This window comes from Fonsecaea pedrosoi (genome assembly GCF_000835455.1).
Source record: "Fonsecaea pedrosoi CBS 271.37 unplaced genomic scaffold supercont1.1, whole genome shotgun sequence".
Classification (NCBI taxonomy): domain Eukaryota; kingdom Fungi; phylum Ascomycota; class Eurotiomycetes; order Chaetothyriales; family Herpotrichiellaceae; genus Fonsecaea; species Fonsecaea pedrosoi.
Window position 1 is genome coordinate 1463286 of NW_013550615.1, and position 14897 is coordinate 1478182.

At 54.7% G+C, this 14897-nt stretch overlaps 6 protein-coding genes across 6 annotated transcripts; 4 read left to right on the top strand and 2 right to left on the bottom strand.

Moving 5' to 3' along the window:
• Positions 1-1293: 1293 nt before the first annotated feature.
• Z517_00525 (uncharacterized protein) lies at positions 1294-2386 on the top strand (the record flags this gene model as incomplete). The annotated part of the gene is made up of 5 exons (XM_013433490.1): positions 1294-1458; positions 1523-1553; positions 1609-1697; positions 1754-1905; positions 2005-2386. The coding sequence occupies 5 exons, from the start codon at positions 1294-1296 to the stop codon at positions 2384-2386; spliced, it is 819 nt and encodes a 272-aa protein (XP_013288944.1).
• A 630-nt stretch (positions 2387-3016) lies between these two features.
• Positions 3017-4159, top strand: Z517_00526 (uncharacterized protein; the record flags this gene model as incomplete). Its single annotated transcript, XM_013433491.1, has 1 exon — positions 3017-4159. One exon carries the CDS (start codon positions 3017-3019, stop codon positions 4157-4159), a length of 1143 nt encoding a protein of 380 aa, XP_013288945.1.
• A 993-nt stretch (positions 4160-5152) lies between these two features.
• Positions 5153-6318, top strand: Z517_00527 (uncharacterized protein; the record flags this gene model as incomplete). Its single annotated transcript, XM_013433492.1, has 2 exons — positions 5153-5284; positions 5371-6318. 2 exons carry the CDS (start codon positions 5153-5155, stop codon positions 6316-6318), a joined length of 1080 nt encoding a protein of 359 aa, XP_013288946.1.
• Positions 6319-6495: 177 nt separating this feature from the next.
• Positions 6496-7911, bottom strand: Z517_00528 (uncharacterized protein; the record flags this gene model as incomplete). The annotated part of the gene is made up of 1 exon (XM_013433493.1): positions 6496-7911. One exon carries the CDS (start codon positions 7909-7911, stop codon positions 6496-6498), a length of 1416 nt encoding a protein of 471 aa, XP_013288947.1.
• A 719-nt stretch (positions 7912-8630) lies between these two features.
• On the top strand, positions 8631-9461 carry Z517_00529 (uncharacterized protein; the record flags this gene model as incomplete). Its single annotated transcript, XM_013433494.1, has 1 exon — positions 8631-9461. One exon carries the CDS (start codon positions 8631-8633, stop codon positions 9459-9461), a length of 831 nt encoding a protein of 276 aa, XP_013288948.1.
• A 603-nt stretch (positions 9462-10064) lies between these two features.
• Z517_00530 (uncharacterized protein) lies at positions 10065-11849 on the bottom strand (the record flags this gene model as incomplete). Its single annotated transcript, XM_013433495.1, has 1 exon — positions 10065-11849. One exon carries the CDS (start codon positions 11847-11849, stop codon positions 10065-10067), a length of 1785 nt encoding a protein of 594 aa, XP_013288949.1.
• Positions 11850-14897: the final 3048 nt, after the last annotated feature.

The following is a 14897-nucleotide window of genomic DNA, read 5'->3' on the forward strand; positions in this document are numbered from 1 at the left end:
CCTTTTCGTCGTTGATCAACTTCTTGTTGAATGTTACCACATAGCTAATTGAGCTGCATTTCATATATGCTAGTTGAAAAGAACCATGTCTTTACACCTTTGGTGGAAGTCAAGTCTCTTGTGGAACAGACGATTCGCGGTGTGGCTGATGACGATGGAGAGACCGTCCATTCATTTTCGCCGTCGTGCAATTTTCATGAGACGTGCCGCTTGTTGAGAAGTCATACTTGACCTTCGCGTTGCTACCGCTAGCCGCTTACAAGCCACCAGGATCGCCTTCCTAGTCTGGTATAACGGGCCGTTAAAGCTTGATAGACCGAAGCTTTCCCTTGTCTGAACGCCACGCGACTTTGCTAGCGCTAGGAATTCATGGATGTTAACCACAAAAAGAAATTGGAAGAGCGCCTCTTCAAAAACTCCCTCCTCAACGCTTTCCGGATCGGTACTCTCTGGCGCCCACGGGGTGTTAGACCTAACCTGTTCATCAAGCGAAAGCGAATCCTTCAGCCATACCCACCCCTATTTCCCCACCTGTCGAAGCTTTTCTCCATCACTATTTCCTTGCCTCTTCTACTCAACCATGTGAATACTCCTCCTACTCTTACATTGCTGCTCGACCTGCTCAAGGCTGTCCATTCATTCTGGTGACGCTTGTCGCCGTCCAATTCTTTTATTGATTTCTATCTTAGTTGCGGGATGAGATCAACGTTGTGGGCACTCGCTACCGCAGCTGCTGTCACCGTCTGCCATGGCCAGAACCAAGACAAGTGGGACAGCTCAGAGGTTGTAGTCACCACTATCGTTACAAACACCCACATCGTGTGCCCTTGCAGCTCTGAACATTTGGTTGCATCGTCAGTCTCGTCCCCGGCTCAGTATTCCTGGACCCACAATGGCCATACGCCGCATGCTTCTCTCGGTGACACGTCGACGGCACGAGATATAGACCTCCCTCACTGGCAAAGCTGGGACAAGACTGAAGGACAGAGCATTACTGCATCTCCGTGGACTCTCTCCCAGTTGAAGAGTTCCCAGACAAGCACATCTGCACATACCACAGCAACACGCACAGAACATGAACCAGGAAGGCCGCTCACGTCTGGAAGCTCTCCGGTTGCAGTCCTCTCGACCACCTCTATTTACCTATCGCACACTTCTTCAGCCACTAGAAGTCACGGAACAACATACTCAAAGCCTACTGACACAAGAATATCAACATCTACCAGTTCTTCGAGAGCATTGACGAGCATCCTCGGATCTTCAACGAGATTGACAGGCTCCACAAACTCGCCGATGACCACCAGTACTAGTGCATCCACTCCCACCAGTTCGACTTCGTCCCTGGCTACTGCTAGCACCACGACATCAGCCGTGACAACAACGACAGCGACTATTAATACATCTACTACCTCTACCTCTACGACGACTCCTACTACCACGATCACGGAGACCACAGCGGTAGGCCACAATATGTCAACTGTCCTTTGATATCTCTATAACGGCAAGCTAAGACTCGTGATAGACAACGTCCACCACTACAACTACAACAGTATGTATTGTACCTATTCGCTCCTTTTCGAAGGCGAGAAGCTAACTCAGCACCATCAGACAACTACTACAACCACAAGCAGTTCCTCCGCATGTCCTACAAGTGCCTGTCCATCCTCGAGAACGGCGGTATGTCCTCAGCGGTTTTCGTCGGCTTGTCCTACACCCGTATGATCTCTAGGTTACTGACCATTCATCATCACAGGACGTCATAACTGACGGTAGCTTCGAAGACGTCTCCTCCGACTCGATTGGAGCACTGGGATCTACCAGCGGCGACTGGACAGTATCTGGGAACGCATTTTTCGACCAGAACAGCGGAACGGCTTCTGACACGCCTTTCGGGACGAAATTTGTGTATGTATCCCTTCTTCGACACCCTTTCCTTCCCTCTCTATGGTAGGGAGATTGTATTCTCGAGATGCGCAACTACTAACCAGCCATGCCACCGCGCAGCTACTTCCGCGGCACCTCGACCGTGCCCGTCTCCCGCGTCTCTCAGAACCTGACGAACCTCATCCCCAACACCTTCTACACCCTCACCTACGACTACGCCGTCCCCTTCGTGGACAACCCCAACAGCGGCCCCGCCTTTTCCACCTGCAGCCTCACCCTCCAGGTCGGCGACAGCGTCAATCGGGATCTTGTCGATGTCTTTGGCAACACGGCGCAGACGGCCTGGGCGGAGGCGATACCGCTGGACTTTGTGGCCGACTGTTCGGAGCTGGTGTTTTCGCTGATCTGGGATTGTTCGCAGGTGTTGCCGGGGAACGAGATTGATTTTGTCATTGATAACGTGGGCTTCACGGGCGGTCAGTGTGTGGCGGAGTCGGCTTGAGAGAGTGAGCGAGGCCCCGACGGTCCGTATATACGTGGGGTGTGGATGTCGGGTAGCTAGCTAGCATATGCTCATGAAGGCCCCTGGGGGAGTCGGTACGTATTCCCAACCCCAGCAGAACTAGCCTGTAACGCTTACTGGGAAAGAGTCACTTGTTCAAATGTACGAATAAGATGCAGGAACAGGCAACTTGGCAGTTCGTATCACAAACAACACTTTAAATCGCTACTCCTCGTTGATTCTTGAACTTATTTACTTCTGTACCTCTATGTCTCTCTATGAGTTTGACCAATCGGAGAAGACTTGATTCGCATACATATTCTGAGGGTTCTGTCGGACAACAGCGAATCCCTTCCTCCCAAGGACGCGATGGAGTTCGGTCGGCACCGAGCGTTCAAAAGTGGGTCAAAACCATCAATTAAAGTATTTTCTTGTTTCCCTCGCTCGCTGACTTTAAATGATAATTAATGATAACTACAACTTGTCTCGATGCAGTGATCCACTCGAACCTGATAAAGCACAGAATCCATTACTCGGGTAGGTACTACATACGAGAGTCCATCCTCGCTGCCATACCATTGACCGAAAGAGCGAGCGAGCGAGCGAGCGAGCAAGCGTGGAGCGACAGCCATGCCTGCGGTGTCGGTAGCAAACGGCGCGGCTCCCGCTGCGGCGTCATCAATCGATTTGCCGCTGTTCGACATCTCCCAAGAATCACCGGAGCTGGGACGAGAGATTGTCCAGGCCGCTGCAAAGCACGGATTTCTGTGGATCGCAGGATCGCCACCGCCGGCGTCACAGACCAACGATAGCGGTGACTACGACCTCGACGCCGCGACGGTGCAGAACGTCTTCGAGACCAGCAGCCGCTTCTTCAAGGGCGCCAGCGCGGCGGACAAGGCGGCCTGCAAGATCACAAAGAACCGCGGCTTCGTCGACATGCAGGTCGAGAATCTCGACCCGCAGAGCCACGCGCGCGGCGACTTCAAGCAGTGCTTCAACCTGGCGGAGCCGGACCCGGCGAACGGCGCGTGGCGACAACCCCTTCCCTCGCAATTCTCAGAGGTCCGTGCGGAGGCTGCGCTGCGCGATTTCCACGCCCGCTGTCGCGCCATGGCGACCCGGATCCTGCGCCTGATCGCGCTGGGGCTGGGTATCGATGACGACCCGGACTGGTTCGTCCGGTCACACGAAAACTCACCCTACACGGTGCGCATGCTCTATTACCCACAGCTGCCGCCCGACAGCGACTACCGCGCCGAAGCCGACATCCGCGCCGGCGCGCACAGCGACTACGGCAGCATCACCCTGCTATTCACGCGGCCGGGCCAACCTGGGCTGGAAATCCTGCGGGACGACGGCACCTGGGCCCGTGTCCCTGTCTCCCCACCGTGTTACCACGACCGGGACTTCCCCCCCGTGGTCGTCAATATCGGCGACCTGCTCCAGTTCTGGACCAATGGACTCCTCAAGTCGACCGTGCACCGCGTCGTGCTCGTCGAACCCGAGCAAGAAGACGAGCACGTCGCCGCGACATCCTCCGCCCTTGGAACAGACAGGTACTCCATCGCTGTGTTTGTTCAGCCGGCCGACGACACCGTGCTGGTCCCCGTGCCGTCGCTGGCGGTCGCGGAGCGCACAGCCGCGTTCCGAGATGCCCAGATCGGTCGTGGGGGCGGCTCGGCCACAGTGGCGACGTTGGGCCAGACGACGGCGGGGGAGCACTTGCTTGGGCGGCTGAGGGCGACGTATGGTGTTGCAGTGACGGGATAGATATTCAGGGCCTGAGGAGACGGGAGTGGATCGATCGATTGATGAGGAGTGAATTGGTTATTGGTGTTCTCTGGCTGAGATGGCTCTTGTTAGGTTTTACAATATGTCCTGTGAATATGTCGACATCATTCATGGTCGTGGTCCTCTCTAAACTTACACCAGAATATCTGTCAACAAGAGTGGTGCCTGCTTGATACTCCATGTGCTGGGGCCGTGGAAAATCACATTGATCTTGTTTCGTACACCGGGCCTAGGTACGCTGGTACCCTGGGAGTTTTCATCGTGGGATCTATACACATATGGTGGCAGGAAATTGAACGTGTGATTAAACAGGGCATATCTTGATCGGATCCTCGTCGCTCCTTCCGTCCAGAGTATATCGACTGTTCATTAGAAACAGTGGCCACCATTCATTTGTCCACAGTGTCGGCAAGCATAGAGGTAACCCTGTCTTCATCGAGCTCTCTTGCCTCCTCTCCCCAGCGATAATGTCTACAATCTAGACCTAACGTGGTCGAAATTTGAAGTAGTTTGTCTCGAGATCTCAGCTAGCGCTTTGTCATAATAGGTAGTTCCAGATTGATGAGGCACGAGGTTCTCCAACTCGTCAAAGCTGCCACAACAAGACCAGAAGGAGCGCAACACGTTCATAAGACCTAATTTGGATTGGAAAGACCAACTTCAGGCACGCCTGTTGATGCTGCGAGATGATTGGCTCCCTGGAGACCTACATTACTTCCCATCCAGCTCCTTGCATTTCAACCACGCCAACGTTGAGGTAGCATTGGCTAATGCACCGGATACCTTGGTGATCATGGCATCCAATAGGAGTCTTTAGGGTGTTTCCTACGGCCAGGCACCACGGGAACATGACTGTGAGGACAGCCATATAAAGGGACCAGAGGTAAGCTCATCATCACTCAGACGTCGGAGCTAAAAGGACAGTATCTTGTACCCCTTCATCCTTTAGACTGATCTCTAGGTATTTCCGCCATGGTTTGTCTTGCGACATCCTTGCTGCTCAGCAGCGCCTTCACTGCTGTCTCGGCCTACATCCAGTATTCAACTGTCCCAGGCTACTTCCTGCAGGGCGATAATTCGACCAACGCTACTACATTTGACTATGTAAGTGGTGAAAGGCAGACCCGATCCGATGGAAGCGGAGGGGTAAGAGAAAAGTTCTTCGTCTTCTGATGATACTTCCTGTCTAGACTGCGACCAACTTCGGCCTCATCAACCAGAGCTATCCCACCGATCCCTCTGATGCCGCTTCCTTGACCCAGTGGCAACGATTTGCCCTGGTCATTGCCAATCTGACCAAATCGGCTCCCGCCAACGTGCAATACAAGCTACTGTTCATGGGCCGCCACGGAGAAGGCTGGCACAATGCCGCCGAGTCCTTCTACGGCACTCCCGCGTGGAACTGCTACTGGTCTCTCCTCGACGGCAATGCGACAGCGACATGGTCCGACGCTCACTTGACGGACAATGGAGTTTCTCAAGCCCTTGTCGCCAACAGGTTCTGGCGGTCTCGTATCCAGGAGCAAAAGATCCCAACTCCGCAAAAGTACTATGTATCTCCTTTGTACCGATGTCTCTCGACGGCAAATCTGACCTTCTCGGGCCTCCCACTACCACAGAACGAACCGTTCATCCCGACGATCAAAGCTCTGCTCCGGGAGTCCATCTCCGAACATACCTGCGACCGCCGCTCCAACAAGACATATATCCACTCCCAGTTCCCCACGTACAAGTTCGAACCTGGCTTCCCCGAGACCGACCAACTCTGGACGGGCGTCACCGCCGAGACCAATTCGGCCCAAGACGCACGGTCAAAGACATTGCTCGACAGCATCTTCTCGACGGACAAGTCGACTTACCTGTCGTTCACTTCCCACTCCGGAGAAATTGGCTCTATTTTGCGAGTTCTCGGACATCGGACCTTTTCTCTCAACACGGGCGCTGTGATCCCCGTGCTGGTCAAGGCCGAGACCATCGCTGGAGTCAGCACGATTTCTACCCAGGCTTGGACGCCCAGTCCACATTGCACGGTGCCACCTCTCACCAGCGTCAGCAGCGGCGCGAACGGAGGCTGTGTCTGTCCAAACAGTGCCGTGCCAGTGACCACGACGTTGCCTCCATTCGCGGTCAGCACTTGACTTGGCAGCCGAAGAATGGGGGGGATTTGGCGCAAGATAGAGAGAACTGCTCAATTGGATCCAGCGAGTTAATGTTGACCGTCGACTAGAAGTTAGACTGGGAATGGAACCTGCGCACAGCACACGGACGCCTGAGACAGAGAACTGAGTGTGGGTATAATCTTGTATAGTCTGTAATTAAGCGATCAGCAGTGCTTTTATATCTGCACTCGGCGTCTCCCCTGAAATCAATTCACTCATGACCAACCCGGTCCCCAGACTCAGGCTGATTCCCCACGGGCCGTGTCCAGACGCTATCCAGACACCGCCACTTCCAGAGGGCTGAAGACCGAGGTATTGTTCAGGGATCTTGCCCAGGAGAGGGGTCCCCCTCTGACTGACGGGGCGGAAACACAGGCCTTCCCTGACCGTCTCGAGATCGTCGTCGTTACCTTCCTCGCCCTCCTCCGCCACGCGCCCCGTCAACTGCACGGTCGTCTTGCGCAGCGACCTGATGCTCTCCGGATCGATGAGGGCTTTGACGTCGCTGGCCAGCTCGGGCAGCGGGAGGGCGCTGTCGTTCAGGCCGCCGACCCAGATCTCCGGGTCGCCGTTGCGGGCGAGCCGCGCGAACGCTTCGGGCGCGAACGACCAGTGCACGCTGGCGGTGCTGTAGATCGAGTAGCAGAGCCAGTTGTCGCTGCCGCCGCCGACCTTGCGCTTCGCGATGTCGACAAACGGCCTCTTATACCGCGGCGACTTGACGACAAGACTGTGTCCCGCGAGCGGCTCGATGGGGATCTGCAGCGTACTTTTGGGGAACAGCGTCTCGAAGACCCTGGGCGTCCACGCGCCCGCCGAGATGAGGACGTCTCGACACTCGAGGTCTCTGGTCTCGGTGTTCCCATCGGGGTTGGTGCACGCTAATACCAGGCCCCTAAGAGCGCCGTCGTCGTCGTCGTCGTCGTCGTCGTCGTCGGTGAGGATCCCCGTCGCGCGTGTCGAGAGGTGGACCTGGACGCCGCGCTTCTGGCACTCGTCGAGCAGGAACTCGCACAGCTCGCGCGGCTCGATCTGCGCGCAGCTTTCCGGGCCTGAAATCGTCTCGAGCGTCCCGCCGGGCTGGGGGGTCCATACGGCAGGCGAGCCGTCCGGGTTGAGTGTCTCGTCCTCTCCCCTTCTCCCTCCCCCTGCATCATCGCCACCGCCTTTCTCCTGAGAGCCTGCCACCACCGACGTCGACGCCTCCTCGACCCGACTTGTCCCATCGCGCAACCAATCGCCCCTCCTGCCCTTCCTCGTCGCCGCCGCGCCGTCATCCACGCTCAGGTTATACGTGTGACTCCCCGCGTACCCCCACCTGCGCGGCCCATCATGCGTCTCGGCCAGCTCGCGGTGCAGACGGAACGAGAGCGCGCCCAGCGCCGCCACGGACGGACTGAACCAGTCGGCCGCGAGGAATCCGCCGGCAAAGCCACTCGCCGAGGCGAGCAGCGCGGGCGACGAGTCGACGATGTGGATTGTTCTTGTCGGCGACGAGGCGCGCGCCGCCAGCGAGAGGTAGTACGCCGTGGAGAGACCGATGATGCCTCCGCCGAGAATTACCGTCGACATTCTTCTGGCTCTGGTCCTGTTCTTCCCAGTCTTATCACCCTAGGGAGAATATCTCCAGGGAGGGAGAGAGAAAGGAAAAGTTGAGCCGGCGGGATTGACTTGATGTTATCACTCCTTGGCTTCCCTCGCGCCGCTCGCCGTCGCTATGTGAAAGAAATCGACAGCGCTATCTACACGTCCACATGCGCCTTGGTACTCGCGGTTCTCCGCCTTCGACCTTTTGAGGCCCCCCGCCTCTGGGAATGGCAACTCCCTACGTAACTATTCAGCCTGAAACAAGTTATGTACTCGGTACATAATACTCGATCTCGTATACGAGAATAGGATCCAGCCTAATAGCAGATCGGATGTCTTTCTGGAGCAACAATCCTGATTTCAACAGACACTTCAAGCCGCCGTATCCACGGGGGTCCTCGGGCTCTCCAGCGTTGACAAACCCATGTCATTCTGTTTCTTTGGCATCCCTTTCAGCAACTACAACACAAATCCTTGCAGAGACTTGTATTTCGGATCGAGACATCGTGGCCATTGGTGACAAAACGCAGGCAAGACTGGCTTGCTGGCTGACTTGGTGGGGGGTTAATCTAATTGGATTTGGTTCTAGTCCACCCCGCAAAGTCTCGGCTAACATTCCTTGATCCTTTACGAAGTCAAATAAATCCATTTGAGCAAAGTTCATCCACACACCTACTCCGTCCTCGAGGCTACGATGCCTCAAAATGGCTCCGTCGACAGGCGCAGGTTCACCAGCGTCGAAAGCGAAACCAACGACTGCCGCGGCCGCATCAGATGCCGACATCGCCACCAACAAGGCCCTCCTCTTCCACGCCGAAGCCGCGCGACTAGCGAAATCATGGCTCCGCGGTACCGCCGTCGGTGATGGGCCAGACAAAGATGAAGATGAAGACAAAGCCGAGGAGGATCTCGAACGAGAGTTCCTGCGGAACAAAGACGTCTACTCCGAGACAGGTGGTGTAGGGTATCACCCTCCCACGGAATCTTCTCTGTCAAATGGGATCTCCTCCGACCATAATACGACAACGGCGTTCTTGAGAAAGCAATTACTCCGCGGCCACCAGCGGGGACGAGCCACGAATGGAAGCGCACAGACACATAATGCCTCGACGGCGCGACCGAACACACAACTACGGGCACCAAGACAGGCAAAGGGCGAGGATGATTCGGACGAGGAAGAATCGCGCTCGGGCGTGGTGGGCAAGAGGAAGCGAAACACCAATGCTGGGCGCGCAGCAGCAGCGGTCGAGAGCGAAGCCTCTGGCTCTACTCCGTCGCAGATCCACCCCTCCTCAGCCTCCGAGACGAGACATTCACTCGAACCTTCTGACGCTGCTGATTCCGCGCCGAACGAGTCGCATGACCAGTTTGACAGCGCTCCTCAAGCGACCTCATCTAGCAATCCACAGGTGACCCTGCCCAGGGCAGGCAAGAAACGCGGAGCCAGCAGTTACCTAGACGAGCTGCTCGCCTCTCGAGCTGCGAAGAAGAACAAGAAGAAAAAGAAGGGCGTCGCGGAATCCGAGCCAGGGTGATCCGCGACTGGCACAAAACGTATCATGCGACTCATGAGCTCCATCGTGATGATGTCTGCTTTGTACAGCCTTGGACACTTTCTTCTCATCTATATCATTTCGACAACAACTTTCACTCACGCATGTGATCGGGCAGATATTTGGGTTGGTCCCATCGTATTGCACAGGATCGGCGCTGGAAGGCCTCTAGAGATCTGCCCAAAGTATCCCCGCGAACTGGTCGGAATTCCCAGGCAAGTCAGTCCTGGGGTGATAACCGACTCTATATCTCCACTGTTTTTATCACGCTCCATTCTCGGTGATCTCGATACTATCCAAGCTCCATGTCTCTACCCTGTTGGAATGTGCAGTGCTGATGAAAAAGCCTCCCCGGAAAATATACACCACAAGTGTCTCGCTAGAGCCGGACTACTTGCCAAAGTCACGGTCGAATGTCGATTTCGATCAATTACCATCCAATTTCCCTGTCGGTATGTACAACGTGAGAAGCGTCATGTAAACACATCGTTTTTTCGCCAATTGTGCGGGACCAGTGGTCCGTCCCAAGCTCCGATAAAGATTGACCCCCGTCCAGTAAAAAGCAAAGGGCAAGATTTTCTTGTGTCATGTCAGTCGTTTCCGTTTCCGGTCGTCATCTCGGCCGTGACCAGGTCCTTCATCCTCATTTTCTTGCTCCGCTGTCTCAGCGGGGTTTAGCAACGAATGCAAAGTCGCCATACTTCCTCTCCGCGTGGCGGGGGCGGAATGAAGCTCAAAGTTCGGCCGTGGGAATTTGCTGCCTCCCAACGGCCAAGGTACGTTCTCGACTCCGAGACCTGCGGGTGGTGCCTCGGAGTTCGAGTTAAGTGGTGGTGTGGACTGGCTCGGCTGGTTCACCGCAGCGTTCCTCCTAGGACCATTAATCTCATATTGAGCCAATTGATCACGAATTTGTTGGTCGCCGGCAGCTAGAGGTGGCTGCTGCGGTGAAGACGGCTGCCATTGCACGGACGATTGTCCAGAAGCATAGGGGGATCCGTTCCCGCCGTTCCCGTTAGCAGGCGGCCAACCGTGTTCTCGAATATCGGCTGACGTGTGTCTCCTCGCCAAGTTCATCGGTGGAGGCGTCACCACCGAGGCCAAAGGATGTACACTGGCGGGCGGCTGTTGCGGGAGGGCAGGACGACTGAACCCGGGAGAGACATGGGGAATGCTGATGGACCCAAAGCGACGTGGCGAGGAAGAAGAAAACTGAGGTGGTATCGGCGGGACGGGAGGACGTAATCCTACATGCTGGGACTCGATCTGGACGGAGGATCTTCGGCTGTCTGGATAATTGAGTCCCCGAGGTGAGAGAGGTGGTTCTAGGGTGGAACCGCCCGGGTAGAACGACTGTCTGCCGTTTTGCAACGACTCCTGGGGCATTTCCAAAGCGCGTACATATTCAAGCTGTCGCGCAATTTCTTTTTGGATACTGGCGATATCCGCGTATAATCCTGATTCTGGGGAGGACATTGTCTGGACAGCGCCCGTCAAATTATGGAGATATTGATGGCATCGGACCAGTCCCTCGGTCAATGCTTGACACCTCGAGTTCACCAGTGCATAACTTTCTTCGGTCCGCTGTAGTCTTGATTGAACATCGTAGAAGGCTTGTTCGAGGCTTGCAAGACGCTGGTCTGTGTCAGGCATAACATCAGCAGGCGTGCCTGGTTGAGAGACACCGGGTTTCGCATTTGAGAACGAGTCGCGGTGTATCAAAGTATGTCGGGAAGCGCGCCTTTTGATTTCTCGCAGGCCCATCAGATCGCCCTTTTTAAAGTTGCCGTTCCCGTGCTTGAACTCCCACAGAGCCGATTCGGGAGATCCGGTATGGAAGACATCGCTGACCTTGTGGAATCCGTACATGTTCAGTTGTCGAACAAAGGAGGAGATGTTTGTGTGTTTAAAGTATTGGGCCAAAACTTTTGAAAATTCGTTCGAAGGGGACATGACAAAACTCTCATTGGTATTGGACCAGGAGATGAGATGTTGTATGGTCTTGTCCTCCAACATACTGTATAGCTTGTGAATAAAAGCTGTCTGCACCACCTTTGGCCCCTGAGAGGCTCCGACAGCCCCTGCGGCGGTACTGCTGTTGGTACCAAGAGAGACCTGCTCCCGGGCGCCATTTGAGATATTGTTGCCCTGTCCTTGGTCCACCTCGGGACTTCCACCTGCTCCCGGCCCTGGGGGTCCCATGTTCGGAGGAGCCGGAGAGGTCATGATCGAGTCCTCCTGAATCGACTTCGGCGAGGGGTGATTATTAGTGGCGCTTTGGGGCAGGATGGCCATTGATCGAGGTCTCTGTGAGGGTTCGATAGGAGAGCCGAAAGGATTTCTCAGAGCGGGTTGAAAAAGGGTACTCATGATGCTTCTTTAAGCACCAGTCTGCCGTGGCGTCGAGAGACCGAGTAGGAAAAGGCGGTGCGCGTCGACGTTGACGGAGGTCCTATTTTCAAGTCATGCAAGGCATCAATATCTTGCACCGAGGGTGGAGTGGTCCACACATTGGAGGGAGGTAGAGATGGCAGAAGGAGGTGCGAAGGCGCTGGGTCTCGTAGTGGTCGATTCTCTCCAGGTTGGCAGTCAAGTAGCCGGGCGCAGGTGGGTTTCGGGAGAACAGGGATGTCTCACAAAGAGTTGCCCAGTCGATAAACAGTTGTTGGCGTGACCTGGTTGAGATGTCGGATCGGAAATGTCTAGCTGTCAAAAGGTGGTGTCGAGGGTGAAGGAGGTGGACAACGTGTTGGAGGGGGAAAGTTTTTGAAAGTTGGAGATGGGTGGAAAGATGATCGCGGCTCTCGGGGACTGGACGATGCGGTTTTCTAGAAGGGATGCCCTGAAAAAGGGAGGAGGTTTAAAACCGCTGTTTAGGGGGTATCGCGGACTGCCGGCAGAAGAAAATGCGATCGCGGGGGGCGTGCAAGGGTTTTTTTGAGTTAAACGTCGCTAATGCGCATTTAGCTGTGAGGTGGGTGGACTCGGGTGAGGCGTGTGAGTGGGCGTTTGTGTGATTATATACGTAGAGTTCAGGGGTTCTTTATTGCACAGTTGATTTCCAAATGCTGAAATGGTTTCGCAGAGAGGGAGACAAGTCCCAAGGAGAGTGGAAACGTGGGAAGAAAAGAAGCGAGTTTGGAAATTAGTGAGATATGCTTTGGGGGATAATTGCGAATTCGCTTCTTAAGGGACCGGACGATCACGGCGAGGCGGGAGCGCCGGTTAACTGACAGCGCCCACAGGTTCAAGAGGATTTACCAAGAGATCGGAAATGGGTTGGCGAGAAATGGTGGAGGGTGATGGAGGAGGAGAAAAGGATCGCATGCAGAGCACGGGACAGTATCTCACGAGGGATGAATAATGTGGATTTGACGAGGGTTTCCATTTCCTTGATGGATACGGAGGGGCCGGATTTGTGTCAACTAATGCTTGCAGGTGACAAGGGGGTGAGATGGACGGGGATGTGAGAAGGACAATAACCGTAGCCACAATGGCGGCGACGGTAACGTCGGGAGGAGGCGATAGGCGACTAAAGGATGGCAAAGGGAAGGATGGCGCTTAAAGAGGGCAAAGGAAAAGGAGATGGAGAAGACAAGATGGAACCAGGTAAGTGTATGAAATGCCGCCATCAGATGATGTATATCCCGAGCATGTCTCTACTGTAGGTGTGTACCTCGTATGTAGGTAATGATCCTTGTTCCTCCTCCTCTTCCCCAGCCACATAAACCCAGTTGTCTAACGAATACGAGTTCGACTCGAGCGTGGAGGATCGGGAGGACCGAGGCGGCATGCAGAGGGAGGATCAGTTTGTCGAGCAGAGAAAAAAGAAGGGGCCCAGTGGGAACAGCTGTGAACCGGCAATTTCGTCAATCATCAATCATCAATCATCGACCAGGGTGACAAGCGCAGGCGCGAAAAATGCAAATGTAAAAAGAGCAAAGAATGAAAGATGAGCAGATGGCAGGGGGTGGAACGTGCAGGGAACCGCAAATGGTGGCAGCTGGTTGGAGGGAAAGAAATGCAGGTCTTGATAACTAACAAATTATTAAGGCCCATGTCCATGTCCATGCTCATTCCCGGATGAGAATCGGTATACCTACTTGTAGGTACAAGGGACAAGGAGCCCAGACAATGCCCAGGGTGACCCGGAGTTTACCGGATTAGTTAAAAGCAACGAGGGGGTGGCACCTCTAACGACCCTGGCATGCCTGGCTGTCCTCCAATAGCTAAATCAGCTCCAAGCCTCCAAGCCCCGTCCAGGGTTAGTGATGGCTAGTTAAGCCGCCTGGCTGCCGCTGTTGCAGACGATGATAAAAATGTCCTTAGGGGCAACAACCAGATAGACTTTCTTCACAACTCCTTCTCTCCAGGTCTTGGATATCACCAGTCATCTCTGAATCCTTCACAACGGGTAAGAATCTGAAACCATACAAGGCACGGCAGCCTGCTTCTCGGCGGTCATGAATCTAGGACAAAGCAAAAGCCTGCTCAAAGCGAGATCCACGAGCTTGGTCCCGTCCAGGTCTGGCATTGTTTGATTGACAGTCGCCGAACTTCTGACAGCGGACGCCGGCATCGTTTGGCCTATTCTTTCTCCATTCACCGTCTGGGATTTGCAGTTTGGCTGGGGCCACCCATTGCCTCGCTTTGCCTCTGATCTCCAGCTATCTGCACGTCAACCACGAACTGGTATGAACTGGTGCGCGAATCCACTTCTCTTCCACCTTTGCCATCGTCAATATCACCTCCCACTCATCGTCTGACATGTGCCCGTTCCAACTGGTCTGTGGCTATATTCTCGGCTTGGTCCTATTGCCAATCCAACCATATCTTGTCGAATCTTGTACAACCATGACTCCTGAATCTCTCGCCTACGGTATGCATCAAATGTTTTTGAGAATTGGCTGGCGGTGAGCGAGCACCCTTTGATCCCCGGGTCTCTTCTAATTGCTGCCACCTGCTGTCGAGCCCATCTGGGACTGTTAGTCCAAACACCCTCAGCACTTTTGATGGTTGTCATTCCCTATAAGTCAATGCTCATTTACACATATCGGTGGGATCTTGTTGTTATTGGAGATTCGGACATGATTTCCTTAAGAGGATGGTGCTTGATGTACCTCTGGCCAAACCCTTCAGGCCAGAACTCTCACCGCCGTTTCGAGCATCAAGTCACGTAGGGGCTAGGGTGACAACGACGATCTGGCTGGGCTGGTGTATGGTGGCCTCTTCGCTGTTAGCCAGGTCTGAAGATCCCCAGATGCCTTGCGAAGATGAGCTGGCCTGACGCAGTCCTAGTATGCTTACAGCAAGGTTCACGTACGATGGACAGACATCATTGAGCTGTCGGGGCAACTCAATCGTGCTGTTCCACGCTTGGCTGCGGACATTCCCCGATTTCCCGATGATCCAAACGTC